This window comes from Apteryx rowi, unplaced genomic scaffold, assembly GCF_003343035.1.
Source record: "Apteryx rowi isolate R43461 unplaced genomic scaffold, aptRow1 scaffold_5, whole genome shotgun sequence".
Taxonomy (NCBI): Eukaryota; Metazoa; Chordata; class Aves; order Apterygiformes; family Apterygidae; genus Apteryx; species Apteryx rowi.
In genome coordinates this window covers 513515-529130 of record NW_020450760.1, presented here as the reverse complement: position 1 = coordinate 529130, position 15616 = coordinate 513515, and the positions used below count along the sequence as shown (strand labels likewise).

Here is a 15616-nt window from a genome sequence, read left to right as displayed (position 1 = left end):
AACACCCACAACAGTGTCACCCATGCTAGCCTGCCCTTTAATCCTTACCCATAAGCTCTCGACTCGCTCTTCATCCACCCCTAGGCACAGCTCAATACATTCCAGTTGCTCTCTCACATAAACCAGCTCTTGATAGCAGTGGCGTGTTTTGCAAGTGCAGAAGGAATATTTTCTTCAGTCCGTCCAGTTAAGTCTGTTATATGAAAAACGCTCATGGATTTGATGACCGAAATCATTCCAGTCAGTTAGCTATTGATGCTACTTTTGTTTAATACATCGGTTTTAACTAATGGTCATGTATATTTATTTTCACAACTTAGTTGTGAATAAAGATATTTCYTTTCATTTTATGAGTGTTTGAAATTAGATTAGAAATGTTGTAAGAGTTCAGTAGGCAATTGGAGAAGATGACTTATTTTATTCAATTTGATTTAAATAGCAGGGTTTCCTCCTCTCCCCCCATCCCCCTTAATTTCCGAAAGGGTGGCTGATCATCACTGGTCAGTCATAGTGCCAGTTTGCTGCTAAATGTAGCTGACTCTTAAGTTTGTCATTCTTTCACTAGCTAGAAAGGTGCATCATGTCTGTGTGCACCTATGTARTGAATGGCATACCTTATTTTTATTAAGTTGATTTTCTTTTTTTAAAAAAAAAAAGTAGTCATCTTTCCTCCCCCCCACCCATAATACTTATGTCAGGGTCTATTTGGATGAAAAGTATAACTCAAATATACAGCAAATAGACATTTTAAAACCATATTATTTGATGAAGAACAACCTTATATGAGAGAGAAATGCGTCTCTGCATTTTTCTTGCAGTATGAGAGCACTTTTATATGTGTATCAGGAGTAGGAATGATTTCATGTATTTTGCTCAGAATAATTGTTTTGTATTTGATGTATAAGAAAAAAATAATAATCGAATGAGATCTGGAACTGTTTATTTTTTATGGCTTTTAGATTGTGGAAGTTGGACACTTTTGGGGTTACAGGATAGATGAAAAAAATATGACCATACTCCAGACTCTAACTACTGAAATTAACCACCAGAACCTGATGGATTTGCCAGTGTCTCCACATCCGGAGTTAGTTTGCCTGGCCCCATTCCCTTGTTTGGAAAACAAAGGATACTACCGAGCTCGGATTCTGTACGTTTCTGGAGATTTTGCTGAGGTACAGTAATACGTTATGTCATATTGAATTGGTAAGATGAAATTGGGTTAACAATCTTGYAGCTATGCGTTTCAACAAAGTACTGTTCTTGTGACAGTTGTAAACATTTCAATAAAGAAAAGATAAATCTGTAAAACTAGAACTAAAATAAAACCTTAATGGAATGTTTCCAGAATAGATGAATTACAGTTTTTTTTTCAGAACACAGGAATATTTTTATATTAAATTAAGAGCAGCTGTTGTTGATATGGTAGGGAGTTGTGTGTACTGAAGCAGAGGGAAGCAAAATAAAGATGAAAACATCCAGTAACTTTGAAAACATGGTAAGGATTACCTAGATAAGAGTCCAGTGCTGTATTTTTGGCAGACAACCTACATTATTTCCTTTTCATAAAGACCTTGAGCTCCATCTTAAAACTAAGTTTCTTGCTGCCACTGTATTGGGAATCCTTCCTCCCATATTCAGTTGTTTATGTCCAATTTGTATCGATTTGTTCTTGTGGCAATGTCTCCTCCCCCGGTTTACCTAGACTTTCTTCTCTTCCTCCTCTTTCCCCTCCCCTCCAAATTTCTTATGTATCTTTTTCATTCCTGGACTTTGTTTTGCTAATTGAAGCAAGCTGCACTTTTTTCTCATCTGATACCACACTGCCTCTCCATTCTCCTCCTCATCTCAATCCTTCTGCTCTGTTTAGTAATATTCCTAGTTCTGAGCTCAGTCTTCTGGAACATGGTTGACCAGAATTATGTATGCTCTTGTAGCTGTACTTCCACCTTTGTTTGAGCAATGATGATAGTACTCCCATTCCAACATATATCTCCTCTACTTTCAGAAACATTTTGTGTTACATGCCAAGATGTACTTGCCTTTTGATAGCTTTTTTTGCATGAACAGCCTCTTTTCACCCTATGCTCAGGTTTGTCTGCTGGGTAATTCCCAACTAATCAGAATTTATAAATAATTGTATAGCATTTATAGCAGAAGTTGTTATAAATTCTAATGGATATGATGTTTTACTTGATAGTATCTATTTTCCCCACTCCTGTGCAGGTCTCTGGTCCATTCAGTGTAAATTTTTTTTTTTTTTTTAACGTTGATCAGTTCTGTATCATCAGCAAATTTCATCAGCACGTTTTTGCTCTTTGTGCCAAGGTCAGTAATGGAAATTACTGCAGCAGTTCAAGGTAGATCTTAGTTTCCCAGGCCAATACTCTTCTCAACATGTACACGTTTTTTTTTATTTTTAAGATTAGCCTTTGCACAGTCCTTTCTTCCTTTGAATTTCTCAATTTCTTAACATGGTTGCGTATCACCACTATAGAGTTCATCCTGAACCTTGCTATCTGTCTACAGTCATGAAAAACTAGTGAATAACAGTGCTAATCTCACCATTTTCCCCTTTGCATTTATATACACTCACCCAATCCATGGTAACTATTTACTTATGCAAAGTCGGTTAGTAGGTGGTGTCATTCACTGTTAAGAGGTTATACAGATTTAATTGCAAGGAGAGAATTATTGCCTTTCAGATAAGTTTACTATTTCTAGATCTAGCAGATTATTTGCATAATTGGTGGATGTGTAGCCAAGGGATCAAATAATAGACATAATAAAATTTGACTTATTATTTTTGACAGATCTTAATTTGCATATTTTTCAGATTCTGAATTTGCTTCCCTTTCACTTGACAGGATTTTTTGTACAGTAATTATTAAACTTAATTTGTTGCTTCCCTCGCCCACTGAAAATGGCATTATTTTTTAACATTGTGGAATCTCTGCTGATGTTCTTGTATTTGTATTCTTCTTTTCTCCAGGTTTTCTTTGTAGATTATGGCAATAGATCAAGAGTGCCTTTAAAAAAATTAAAAGATATTCCAAGCCATCTTCGAGAACTTCCTTTCCAGGTAGGGATGGTGCTGTTTTCTACTACTTAATATCCCAATGTCCGGTCTGGCAAATGAAAGCATACTTCAAATCATAATGCTTTTTCAGAATAATAATGAACTGACCTGTATTTTGCTAATGTGGTGTACCTACAAATGTTTTCCCCCAAATATATGATCTGGTTAATTGCACTTCTTGCTGCATGAAACTAAATTGTGTTCTATGTAAGTGCAGAGAAATGTTATCTAGCCTTTTGTTTTTAGGGACGCTTGCTTGAGCAAAGAGCTTGAACTTGCTACCTTGATTAGATGTTAAAAAAATAATAATTTTTTTTTAACTGAATATCTGAACTAGTCCTGTTTCTTTGGGGACAAGATAGTGGTCTCTATCTCCCACGTACAATCAAAGGAGCAGCAGAAAGAGCGAGAAATCACTCTACCAACTGCCTTTGCTTTTTGTTGCTTTTGGCCATCAATTTCTTCGCTGTCCATCAGTTCTACCAGAAGTAGAACTTCTCTAGGAGAATGTTGTTCTGACCTGCTGACATGTGACGCTCAGGAACAACAGGCTGGGCGGTAGATGAGCTTTGCTTTATTCTAAGAACCTCCAAGCGAACAGCAGCTTCATTTATACAGCCCAGAAAACAGCCCTGAGAAGAGAAGCAGAATCAGCAACTAGTTCAGTCCATTATTCTCTGCTTAATTCTAGCTGTTCCCAGCACAGGTAAGTAGCAGTACAGCATCTCTTTTTATCTACATCGCACAAGTCTGCAGGGGCAAGTGTCTTGTGTATAGTTACTGTGCAGAGTATTTTTGCTCAGTCAAGTCTCCCACTTCCCTATACTATTAGTTGTAGGGAAAATACCTAGGAGATGACTTGCTAGATTTACACCAGGTAGAATCTTCTCTGTGAAAACTTCTGGTTTTGTTTTGTGGTGCTTTGCCATTCTTTGAACTARTAGTTCCACTTTGTTTCAGGCAGAACTCTCTTGAATGTTAAATACTGATCTGTATATGCATTCTGGCGTGGATTTATTCTATAGCTAGTTTTTCAACAAAACAAATCTCTTGAGCTGTATTTACAAATAAAAGAATGAGAGACTTCTTTTAACTGAAATTGCAGTCCTTATCTTGATATTTTTTTAAGCTCATTGAAGCAGGTATTCCATACTTAATTTCCTCTCTGAAGTATTTAGTAGTGCAAATTAGAAATGAACTAGCAGATCTGTGTTTCAATTTTATTTATTTGTGCTTAATGTTAGATCTTGAGAGGACTAATTTTATTTTTCTTCTATATTTGATTTTTTAAAAATAGAGTTCATTTTAGCAAAAATCATCTATTCTTGAGTTTTCTTCGGATGTATTAGAGAAAAATCTATTTCTGTTCCAGGCCTAACCTTTCAGTTATCAATTCTGATATTTCTTTGCCAAAATTATGGCTAGAAAAGTAGGGTTTCTGTTGTAAATTCATGTGAAGCCGTAATTAGTGATCATGGAAAGGAGTCAAATGAGAACTTACTCTTGCCTGCCCAGGGAGAGAATAGCTGCAGTGGTTCTGCGAACTATTCTATTATCCTTGTTAAAGAGAACTGCAGGTTATAAAGGTTTAACAGGGAGAACGTCTCTAGACTCATAAGACTTCAATGTCGATGGTGAATTAATATTGACTGTATATCTGTGAAATGTGTTATCTCGTGTGCACTGTTTGCTCTGGTTCTGTCAACTATGTACAGAATTGAAGTGATATGAGATGTAATACAGTAATGTGTAGCTGCCTTGGCAATGACAGAATAGGGATTATGCCAGTAGTCTTATGGTAGTCTTAGGAATTAACATAAGCTATTGCAATAATTAAGTCATTTTACAGTTAATAATTCAAACAATTTCTTGAGAAAATGAAAGATTTTGGTGCCAATTTGGTGCAAGCATTATTTTTAATGTTTTTGCTCTAGGCTTTAGAGTTCAAGATGTGCAAGATGCGTCCATCTGCAAAATCTCTTGTATGTGGGGAACAGTGGAGTTACAGTGCTAGCCAGAAATTTGCCTCACTGGTGAATGGTTATACTCTTCTAGTGAAGGTGTATTCACTTGTGCACAGTGTTCTGCATGTGGATGTTTTCCGTTATTTGGGGAGCAAAGAGCTTGTGAATATTCGAGATGTGCTTATTGAAGAGTGTTATGCTGAACAAGCAGAAGAATCATATGAATCACAAGTATGTATGCAATAAGCTTCTCTCTGATTCTTTTCTTATACCAATTTATTTCAGCTCTGACTGTCTGAAGCCCTGATTGAGCTTAAGTCTTGGGAGCATGCCATACAGGATTAGGCAAGATTAATACTTGAATAGTACTATATATTTTTAAGTGTCTGCATATTTCATATGGAACTCTCGGCCAAAGGCGTTGCTGCTTTGARACGCGTAAGAGGTGTTTCCCAAGAGATGATTGAATCACTTGAACTGCTCCCCTATTTTATATAATTTGAAAGGTGATAAGAATGTTGATATTTTTTGTATTCGTGTGCAAACATGCATGTTCTTTGTGTAAAACCTTTCTTCTTATAAATTTTTGAAAAACATAACTGTTTTATGGTTTTAAATCTCTTCCATTTTTATGTAGCGAAGCCATGATTTGCTCAAGGCATTACTTTCTGACCAAATAAGAAAAGAAGAGAAAAAGCCTGCATCTTCAAGAGAAGAAGAAAAGCATCCCATTGAAATGTTGTTAAACAAGTTTTCCACTAGTAAATTTGGTACACCGGCCCATAAGGTAGCTTGAGGGGTTGTTCTGGTGTGATTTTACATGATGTTACATGTTAGAATGGAGATCAAGACTGAAAGTACTTCCATGACTGAGCCATATTGATGTCTTTCATAGCATGTATTGGAGGACCTTCTGTTGGTAGAAAGCCATAGTATGACCATCATTGACTAATCTATCACACCTCTTAGCAAAGTTTTGAAGATATAACTGGAGAGCTAACTGAACCTACTCTTTTAGCACATTTCACGGCAGCTCTTCCCGCCTTTGCAGAATGAAGATATAATAAACTGAAGATAGTGTTTCAGCAGATTGCCTTCCTCATTTTATAAGCTGCAGCAAAAAGCAAGATTATGACCTTATCCATTTTTTTCTAACAATATGAACGTTATTTTACTGTACACAGTGTTTGGTTCTCCCTCAGCTAGGTAATGCTGGCGAGGTAAAACAGAGAACACTGCTGTAATTGATAATAGTGAAGCAATGGATGTTTCTTCTGCTAATTCCAAACTCAAGARTTTGCTGTTTATTATGTATATTGAGACATCTGGCACTACTAAGTTGGAGTATAAAGGGTGAAAACGTGTTCTACTCTGTTACAAGTTAAGCCCAGTATACGTTATAACTCTTTCCCATTTCAAACCTCACAACATTTCAGGCTTCAAGCACCTAATCGTGCTTAATTTACCCATGGGAGTAATCCTGTTCAACTGCTTACTTGCATAAATTGAGATATTTTCAAGATTAAAGAACAGCTCATGTAAATAAAAATGGCCTGATTTTGTTAGATGCTCTGTGAAGTCTAAGATGATGTTTAAACCAGTGGGAAGTCTTGAATTCCAGCACCTGTAAAAATACACTCGTGTGTGTGGTGTGTGGTTTTTTTGTTTTGTTTTGTTTTAAGGTGCCTCAATGCTAAGTTTGCTTTAGATGCTTGAAAATGTTGCCTGTTGATCTATTCAGTGTTGCTCTATACATGCACAGGTCCATGAAAATGTTTTGTTTTTCAAGTCAGTTTTTCATTTATAAAGGATTTTGATGAGGAGAGATCCAGATGTTAGCTAACTGGCATTTCGTTTCTTCTCTCTGGTTTTTGAAGGTAACACTTCGCGGACCATTCAGTCCTTATGAGGTGAAATGCTACAGTATGACTAGAATATCCCGATTCAGGTATGATAAAGCTTTTACTGTGAAGTATAGGCACACTGTCAGCTGTTTTTGATAAATTCATGGAAACGCATCCTGATTACTGTTATTGTGTTTTGGTTTGGTTTGGTTTTTTTCCCTTCCCCTTGGGGAGGGTGGGGGTGGGGGGATTTTTTATTCATTCACAATATTTAAGTACTCAGGCCTGAAGTGCATTGCAATGCATACTATTGCTACATAAAATTCTAAGAAGAATAGATTCATTAAAAGTGTTTTGATGTTTTATACAGGAGTTATTTACTAACCATAATACACAACTGTTAACTGGGATTCAGATAAACTTCAGCCACTAAGTGTTACCCATTCAGGTGGTATTGTGAATTCAAAAGGATTCTTTTTTCCAACATTGATCTGTGTGCGCTTTGGTGTGTTTTTTTTAATGTTGAAAATATTTGTTACTTCCTCCTGCAGATGTGCTTTCATACGAAAAGAAAGTATAAACTCTGTTGTTGTCAGTGATGCTCCAGAAGATCCCTTTCAGCAAATGTTGGTTGCTGCTTCTTTATCAGTAAATGCAACTGGTAATGGTTGATGAAAATGTGTTTGGAGGGTTTTTCTGCACTTGGTCCTTTGTTTTTTCCCAAAGGAATACCCATCTGAGTAAATATGTCACTGTAATTCTATTAATTACATCTTTTTGATGTTAATGTTCTCTTTAGATACTTTTTAATGTTGTATTTTTGGGGGTTTTGTGGTAACAGGATCTGCTGTGATTTTGGAGGAAACATCTTTGATGCCTCCTATTCCTGGTCTACCGGCACTCCTCAGTATGCTGTTTGCACCTGCTATAGAACTCAGGTATTCATGCATTTTTAAAACAGTGACTCTTTTTTAATATTGCTTAGGACCTTGGCAAATTGGTGACAGACTTTCTTGCTCTGATTTTACCATTTAGCATGGGTTTTTGGTTTGGGGGGGGGGGTCTTGTGTTGTTTTTTTTATTCCTACTCATGTAATTCTCATTTCTCCTTTTATCAGTTTTAGTATAGTATGTTGCTAAGATAACTTGTTTCATATACTTATGAACTGGCACTGAAGGCTTTGACCTCATGACAAGGTAATACAATTCCTGACAGCCATGCTCGAAGTCTAGGAAGGTGATCTGTAGAATGGCGCAAGCTTCAAATGTGCATGAGGAGAGGGGACTTGTGAGATTTTTGTAGAAGTTGAGTTCTTGTATTTGGTTTACTGTTGTGTTTTGTTTAGATTCTCACATAGGGGCTGTCACTATAACACAGGGAAGCTACTTTTCCTTAATTTAAGTTCCATTTTATATATACTTTTTTTTTTAAGTTTTATAACTACGTGCTTTCGTAGCTATAACTTTATTAATTTTGTTTCAACACCATATTTAACAATAAAGGCAGTATGACTAGATGTGAAGGTCTCAAAATTGTTTTAGCATCTTTAAAAGTCCTGTATCATCTTTGGCATGGCTTAGATACCTTTCTGTAAGTCTGTCTCTGTATTCATTTAGCTTCCTAAACTCCAGGTAAGATTGTTTTCTTCTTATTTGGTATAGGGTTGATAAAAATGGAAAATATTTTACTGGTGTTCTGTGTGGTTTGGGCTGGAATCAGATTCATGGAACTCCACTGCTTCCAGAAAATGACATGGAGCTGACATTTGATGTGCATTTTGGTGTGGATGACATAGCAGAGGTAAAACATGCATGTGAATTTTCACTATAGTAGGAATTAGGTAGAATCTAGTGCATCAGAGATTGTTAACTGTTAGAGTTCTAGTAGCTGGAGTCTAGCAACCTTTGGAAAAATCTTGAAGTTTTATGTTTTTGTAGTGTAACTGCCTGTTTATAACCTTGGACTTGTATCAGAAAAAAATAAACAAAAAACGCAAAAAAATAGTTGGGCTCAATACATTTTGTTAAACAAAGCCAAATACAGTTTATTATTATACGATACCCGGCAAACTTTTCAGAACAAAAGAAAAGCATCAGTTCTGCACTAATCAAATATCAATGCTTTTTAATTATATTCTTAGGATTGTTGTGTTTTTTACAAATCAGTCTAGTATTACTGCTTTGTAGTCTTCCATCTGTGATTTTACAGCTTTGAGAAGTCATCTGTATCAACCTCCATTTCCAAAGATTCTGAAGTTTTTGCTTAAGTTAATAATAGTCGGTTAAGGTTAGTTGTATTGATATCGTGGCCACTTTCCGTACACACCAGTGTAATCTAATGCAGAACTAGGACTGGGTTAGAGTGCTTCATATTCTGTCATTGGCATTTTTACAGATAAACATTCTAAGGACAGCCATTAATAAACTAGTCTGTGAATGTGCAGTGTGTCTGGGACAAGGCAGAATGGTCCAGCTGCAAGAAAACATTCGTCAGAAACTTCTAAGGTAATCATTCTGTAGACATGAGATCTTGCATTTCACAGTCTCAGCAAACCCAAAATATGTGATTGCTCAAAGCATAGCTCAGATTAGGCTTTGGGGAAATGCTAATATATTATGGTTTCATTTAATGTTGTGTTTCATTTGCTTTGCTTGTTTATAAAGCAGTATACTCAACAGCTTTAGATTTCTTGTGGTAGCCCTAGTTCTGCAGGGAAGCCCGATCACTTAATAGTCATAAAACCTAGAGAGTAGAACCTGTTCTTCAAGGTACTAGTTCTTAGATATCTTTGCTTTGTGCACCCAGGGCAAGGCTAATAAATGGTCCTATGGCATAAGAGTGCAGAAGGATTTAGAAATTTTTTTCCCACCTCTAGATAACATTTGAATTGTATGTGCTGCCTTTCCTCCCTCAGCAAACCTGTGGTAGGAGAGGTGTTGGCCAGATCRGTTGCTGGAAGTCCAAAGTTAATTTATAAATTGAAGTAAGGCCACTTGCCTTTTTTCCAACAGGCCTCCCTGTTGCTCATAACTGAGACTGTGGCTCTGAAAATCATGCCTCAGTGCTGCTAGTCTTGAGAATTTTTTCGGCTTGCGGTGTGTGAGAGAAGTGTCCTGGGAAGCCAATTCAATGAGGTGTCCCTCTAGCAGCTCCTCCTAATGTCTGTGGCTGCTGAACATACTGTGAAAAACCTTCCCTTGTTTGTAAACTTAGTGTGATTTTTAGTGCTGCTGGTATCATCAGTAGGCCTTTCTTATCCTTAGTTGAGTCTGTGTCGAACAGTCTGCATGAAGAGCTCTGGCTCAGTCATGAATTGGGGGATTAGGTTATGCTCTCTAGAATTGTCCTCTCCAGGAAATGTGACCTCTTGTACAGCTGTATGCCAAAGTTTGGTAGTTGCTCACACTGAAATGGCACTGAAAAATGAAATTAAAAGGGCATAAACAATTGCCAGAAATTCTGGGGGCACCCAGTGTATGTTAGCTCACCAGCAGATGTGTTGAATGTGACAGGGGAACAAGTGCTGTGTGGTGGGGGAGAGGGTGTCACCGTGTGTGTGCTGCCGTGGGCAGGGAGAGCCAGCCGGTCAGCCGCTCTCTTCCTGCGGAGACCTGGCAGCCCGTAGCCGGCTGTTCCAGTGTTTTGTGTGTACGTCGACAATGTGATGGTACGGCTCCACGATGGCTCTACCTCAGAGGTGCGCGCTACTGGTGCTTTTAACTTAAGGATCGCTAGTGCAGACTGATGGCAGGCGGTTCTCATCTGAAACCTGAAAAACTCTTGGTAAAATACCGGCTGTTAAGAGAGCTGCTAATGCTGCTGCTAATGGGTAATTTAATTTCCTGTTCCTGTGCAAGTACCTTTAGGGCAGTTTAGCATGGTGCTAGTTGTTGTCTGCGTTGCCTTTGGACGCTGTCATCTGGTACCGTGTTCAGGCTTCAGAGCTGAACTTCAGTAACTTGATTCGTGTTGTAATAAGTGCAGACAGAAATCAATGAAAGTGGATAGGCAGAAAGAAGCAAAACCATTATTTCTTCAGAGTAAAAAACTTTTTTTTTTTTTAAACTGGGCTGATTTACAAATAAAATAACTTCAAAATTTGGTGTTGAATTAATTCTGTCTTAAGGCATTATGTGAAAAATAAATATATTTGAGTTTTTACAGCTCCGGAATGTTTCTTCCTTAAAGTGCTCTGAAAAGCACTTTCTGGCTTACTATGTATTTTCCCAATACTCAGAATTTTGTCTTATTTGAGTCCATGTTTGTATGACTTCCAAACTTCTATCAAAATCTGCTTAAAAAAATCAGATAATAAGCTGCTGCAGGAATTTTCTTTATTTTCTAGCATGGCAGATTCTAGCAGAACAAAATCTGGTAGACAAAATTTGACCTTTAAAGTCACCTCTGGACTCCTGCTTCGTGTCTCCTCTCAGGACGGATTTGCAAGACTAGCTTTCACAGAAGCAACCTCTTAGGCATACTGCATTTGGAATACTGTCTCCTATTTTTGAACAGATACATGCTGGATTAGTTTGTTACTGCATTTGGATGAGCATTTCTTGTGTTTCCTCTCTGAAACCTTTTTTACATGATTGCCATTCATTCATTTTTTTTTCCCCTTTTCCTTATTCCCACATCTGTCTTCTGGTTCCTATTTTGTCCCCAAATAAACGAAAGAACATAACTGTCATTTTGAAATGTCATGCAGTGTTAAAAACTGCAAGTTCAATGAATCAGAATCTAAAGGATTAATTTAACAGACATACTGATTTCTTTTGGTAAAATTTCTTGGGGGAGGGGGGAATGTACAGCAGGGATGTCCCCATCTCCCCACGCAGACACTCACACAGATATGCTGCTTATTTATTTTATTTTATTTTATTCTGGATTCTTTTTCCTAAGTCCCAAACCTAGGCCCTTTTTTTTTTTTTGGGGGGGGGGGGAGGAAGACCATCTGGTTAGTGTTATGATGCATTTTTTCTGTGTGTAAAATCTTCTTTCATTTTAAAAATATTATTTCTGGTTGTACTTTGTTTAATGTCCTGAAAAAATCTTTTGTTAATAAGAGTAAATGTATAAAACATTTAGCCTGAACAGTCTAACTGCTTTTTCCATTTTTTAAAGCTAATTGTATTTACAACATGTCACCACTACTTAAGACTGAAATGTATGTATGAAAAAACACATCTTGACAGAATTAATTAAAGTGTACTGTTTTACTTTGCATAGCTTGAGGAAATAACTGGGGCATACAGACGATTTGTAGCAAATGAGTTGTCATACAAAACAGAATGCCCTAAAAATAGCAGTATTGCTTATTCACTAGAGTGTACATGCATAAGTCTTACGGAATAAATGATAGTTGCAAATTGTAGTACTTTGTCAATTAAGGGAATCATTACTTTCTTTAAAAAAAAAAAAAATCCAATGAACTTTTACAGGGAAACTAAGTGTATTTTTCCAGTGAAACAAAGTGTATCTTCTGACTTGCGCTAAAGGGGCAAAGCACAGATAAATGAAACATTAGAAAAGTTTAATGAGGAAGTTTAAGATTTGATTCACAATAGACACCTTGTAAAGACCTGATTGTACCCAATATAAAAATTCCTTTGCATTTATAATTAATCAAATACAAATGTTTTCCTTAAAGATATTTCTATGTAATTTCAGTTTAATCTGCAAATCAAAACCACGAGATGCAGTTGTTCCTAAGTGGTTTGACAAATCATATGCCTGGAATCAGGTAAGGTTATTAATATACTTTAAAAAATGAAAATGAGTAGTTAGGAGTACCCCAGTACGTCTTAAGTTAGTTGACCGTGGTCAAAGGTAAAAAAATTTTTTTTAAGGGATATCTTTTTTGAGGTTGAAAAAAATTTACTGAGTTTGAAGATGCTGAAAGCACTGTAGAGTGGGATTTAAGGCATAAGGACTGTTGTGCATGCATCAGCCTCTATTAATATCTTATTTTTGTAGAGTCTGTTTAATTTTTTATATTGTGTGTACAAATACTTTGGCTTTTCAAACAGAACTCTTGATGCTTTTTTAGTTGAGAGAGAGTGAAGAGGAAACTTTCACTTGTTGGAAGTTAAAATTTTGTATTGGTTCTTCTGTTAAACAGCCTTAGCATTAAAGAAGAGGAAAAACATTAACTGATACACTTTTCTTGTTTAGGACTGATCTGAATGCAGCACATTTTGGTTTTACTTTGGTTGCTGTGCTTTCAGGTGGCTTTTCCCCATTAAGCTTACAGAAACCTGGCTTGTTCTAGAATCAGTGTGATGGGGTCAGATAGAGGGCCGTTTTCTTCATCTGGGAGCGTTTCCTATAGCTGAAAAGTAGTTTCCTACTCTGCTAGAAGTCTTGCCTGCCTTTCTGAAAGGACTTCTGCAAGCCACTAGATTTCTTGTGCAGTTACCATGGCAAACAAGTGCATTTTCTTAACTAGAAGAAGGTGAGGAATTGCAGAATGCAGGRGTAAGRTTACCCCCCTCCCCCCCCCCCGGCATATAAATGAGGTATTTAGGTCTCTTTTGGAAAGATTGAAAACAGTGGATGAGCACCAAGGGCATGTATTTTTAATAGACCTTCACTAAGGGGGTAGTGTGTCTTGTTATATTGCCTTAAGCTGAAGTGTTGCTATTTTCATATTTCAAATTCAGTTATCCTTGGGGTTGCCAAGATAACCTTTTATTCAGTTATATTAGTGTTTAGCGTTTTATAAAAATAAGTTAATGTATAAATCATACATTAGGATTTACCCCATTACATCCAAAGTCTGAAGAATCTCAGGACATCTTATTCATCTCATAGCACAAAATAATACCTATAATCCCTTGGAAATGATTATGGAATAATGTTCTGTCTCAGACATATCATGAGATAGGGCTTTTTACAGTAATAGTTATTACGTTTAAATGTACTGCATGGAACTGAAATTAATGTCTGTTTGATTTGAAACAGTCAAAGCTCTTTGAAAATACATTATTATATTGTTTTCATTAACTATATTCTATGTGAATGCATTTTTAAGAATAAACTCAGTGATTTTGCTTGTTTTGATTAGGTGGATTCAGAACGTATCATTGACCAGTCTGAAAGGCAGCACGAAGGAGGAAATGGTCTTTATCAGCTACATAAGCTTGTTGTGTTGAATGTTTAAGTGTTTCTGGAAGTATCTCAGATGAAGTACAATAACTTGTCTAAAAATTAGTTCTGTTTTCTGTGTACCATTGAAGGTTCATTCTACAAATCTGATCCTTAGGATTAGTGTAAGCATACTACAATATAGGGCAGAATATGTTAATGGGATTTTTAAAAACTAAGGTATACTGACCTAGAGCAGACAAGTTAATTCATAAAACCAGCTTATTTAAAGCAGGATGCAATTTTCATTTTAATAATATTTCTGAGAAGGTGTGTCACAAGCAACATGAAAAACAAAGCAGATTTAGGCTTAGTTATTTATTTTCTATCTAAAAGTTCAAGAGCTAAGGGGCAATCTCTTTGCTTTGATAATTGCAAAATGCATTTTTGTATTTGGTTTATTTGTATGTCATCAATATTTGAAAAAGTCACAATAAAGGTTGCTTTTGTGTGCAAAAACTAGAGGTTAATGGAAAATGGTAATCTAGGTTATCAAAAGTATAACTTTATGCACTGGATATAACTGTTGTTCTTTCATTCACTTTTCACATGACAGAAGCTCATACATGATTCTCTTTTCTATATGGCAGAAGAATGCTTTTGAATTACTCTTTCATTGCACGTTTCATCTTTTCCTCTTATTTTCTAACCCAGGAGTTCTTTAGTCCTAAAAATAAGGTCGGTGGTTTCAGAATAAAACACAGAAATGGAATAAAATGGGTTTATCTCTTCTGTTGTGCGGTCATGCTTCATAAAAGCTAAATTTAGTTATTAATGGTGTGTGATTGCATTCATGTAATACATGAATAAGAAAGCGATTAGGGGAATTATTGATCTATTCTCTCTTCACTCAGCTATTGGAAAATCTTGTCCATTATTCTTCTGAAGAACAGACAGAATCAATAAACAAAGTGTCAGATTTGGGGAAAATAAGGTGATACTTAAACAAAAAGTAATTTTAAGTGGTGCTTAAACAGAAAGTTAAAGGAGGCAACCCTGTAATAGACAATTTCAGTGTCTCTTCAGTTCATTATAAGCCGTACTTTCTCAGACCCATTTTGGTAATACTTATGAACTAAAACTTCATACTTCATAATGAGATGGATTTAACAGAAAGAAATTGTGGTTCCTGAGTTGCTTAGACAACAGTTTTTCATATCGCACCTACATGTTCTTGTGGGCAAAGGAAAGTGAAAGAGGCAAAATGTCACATCTTTGCTTTGCCTATTAGTGATGGGAATTCCTGTAGGAAAAGGTAACTTTGTCATAGCAAAAGGTATTATATAAATAATGTAATTTCTCATGATTCCTCATAAACAATGCTGAAGTTGAGATTTGAATGGAACGGTATGTATTTTTCTTACTCCTCTTTCCCCCCACCCCTGTCTTGGTAATGTCTTACTTTCCAAGCCTGTTCATGCGAGTATGCTGCCATCTGGTGGGGTTATTATTTCCCTTTGGACTTCTAATCGCATGATGTAATGCTGCCAATAATGAAAAAATATTCTGTAATAATTCACATAGTAATAAAACTGATTGATTTCTGCTGTTGTCATTAGGAGGAGAGGAGTGAGTAGCTCTAGGT

The 15616-nt window shown here is 36.3% G+C and overlaps 1 protein-coding gene across 1 annotated transcript in view; it reads left to right on the top strand.

The window, feature by feature from the left end:
• Positions 1-14558, top strand: part of TDRD9 (tudor domain containing 9) — an 83708-nt gene extending 69150 nt beyond the window's left edge. The window contains 11 exon segments of the mRNA XM_026079441.1: positions 960-1172; positions 2990-3079; positions 5011-5271; positions 5678-5827; positions 6918-6988; positions 7436-7545; positions 7726-7822; positions 8547-8685; positions 9280-9389; positions 12556-12628; positions 13952-14558. Of these exon segments, the coding sequence (XP_025935226.1) occupies positions 960-1172; positions 2990-3079; positions 5011-5271; positions 5678-5827; positions 6918-6988; positions 7436-7545; positions 7726-7822; positions 8547-8685; positions 9280-9389; positions 12556-12628; positions 13952-14047 (1410 nt within the window). The 3' untranslated portion in view covers positions 14048-14558.
• The last annotated feature ends 1058 nt before the right edge of the window (positions 14559-15616 follow it).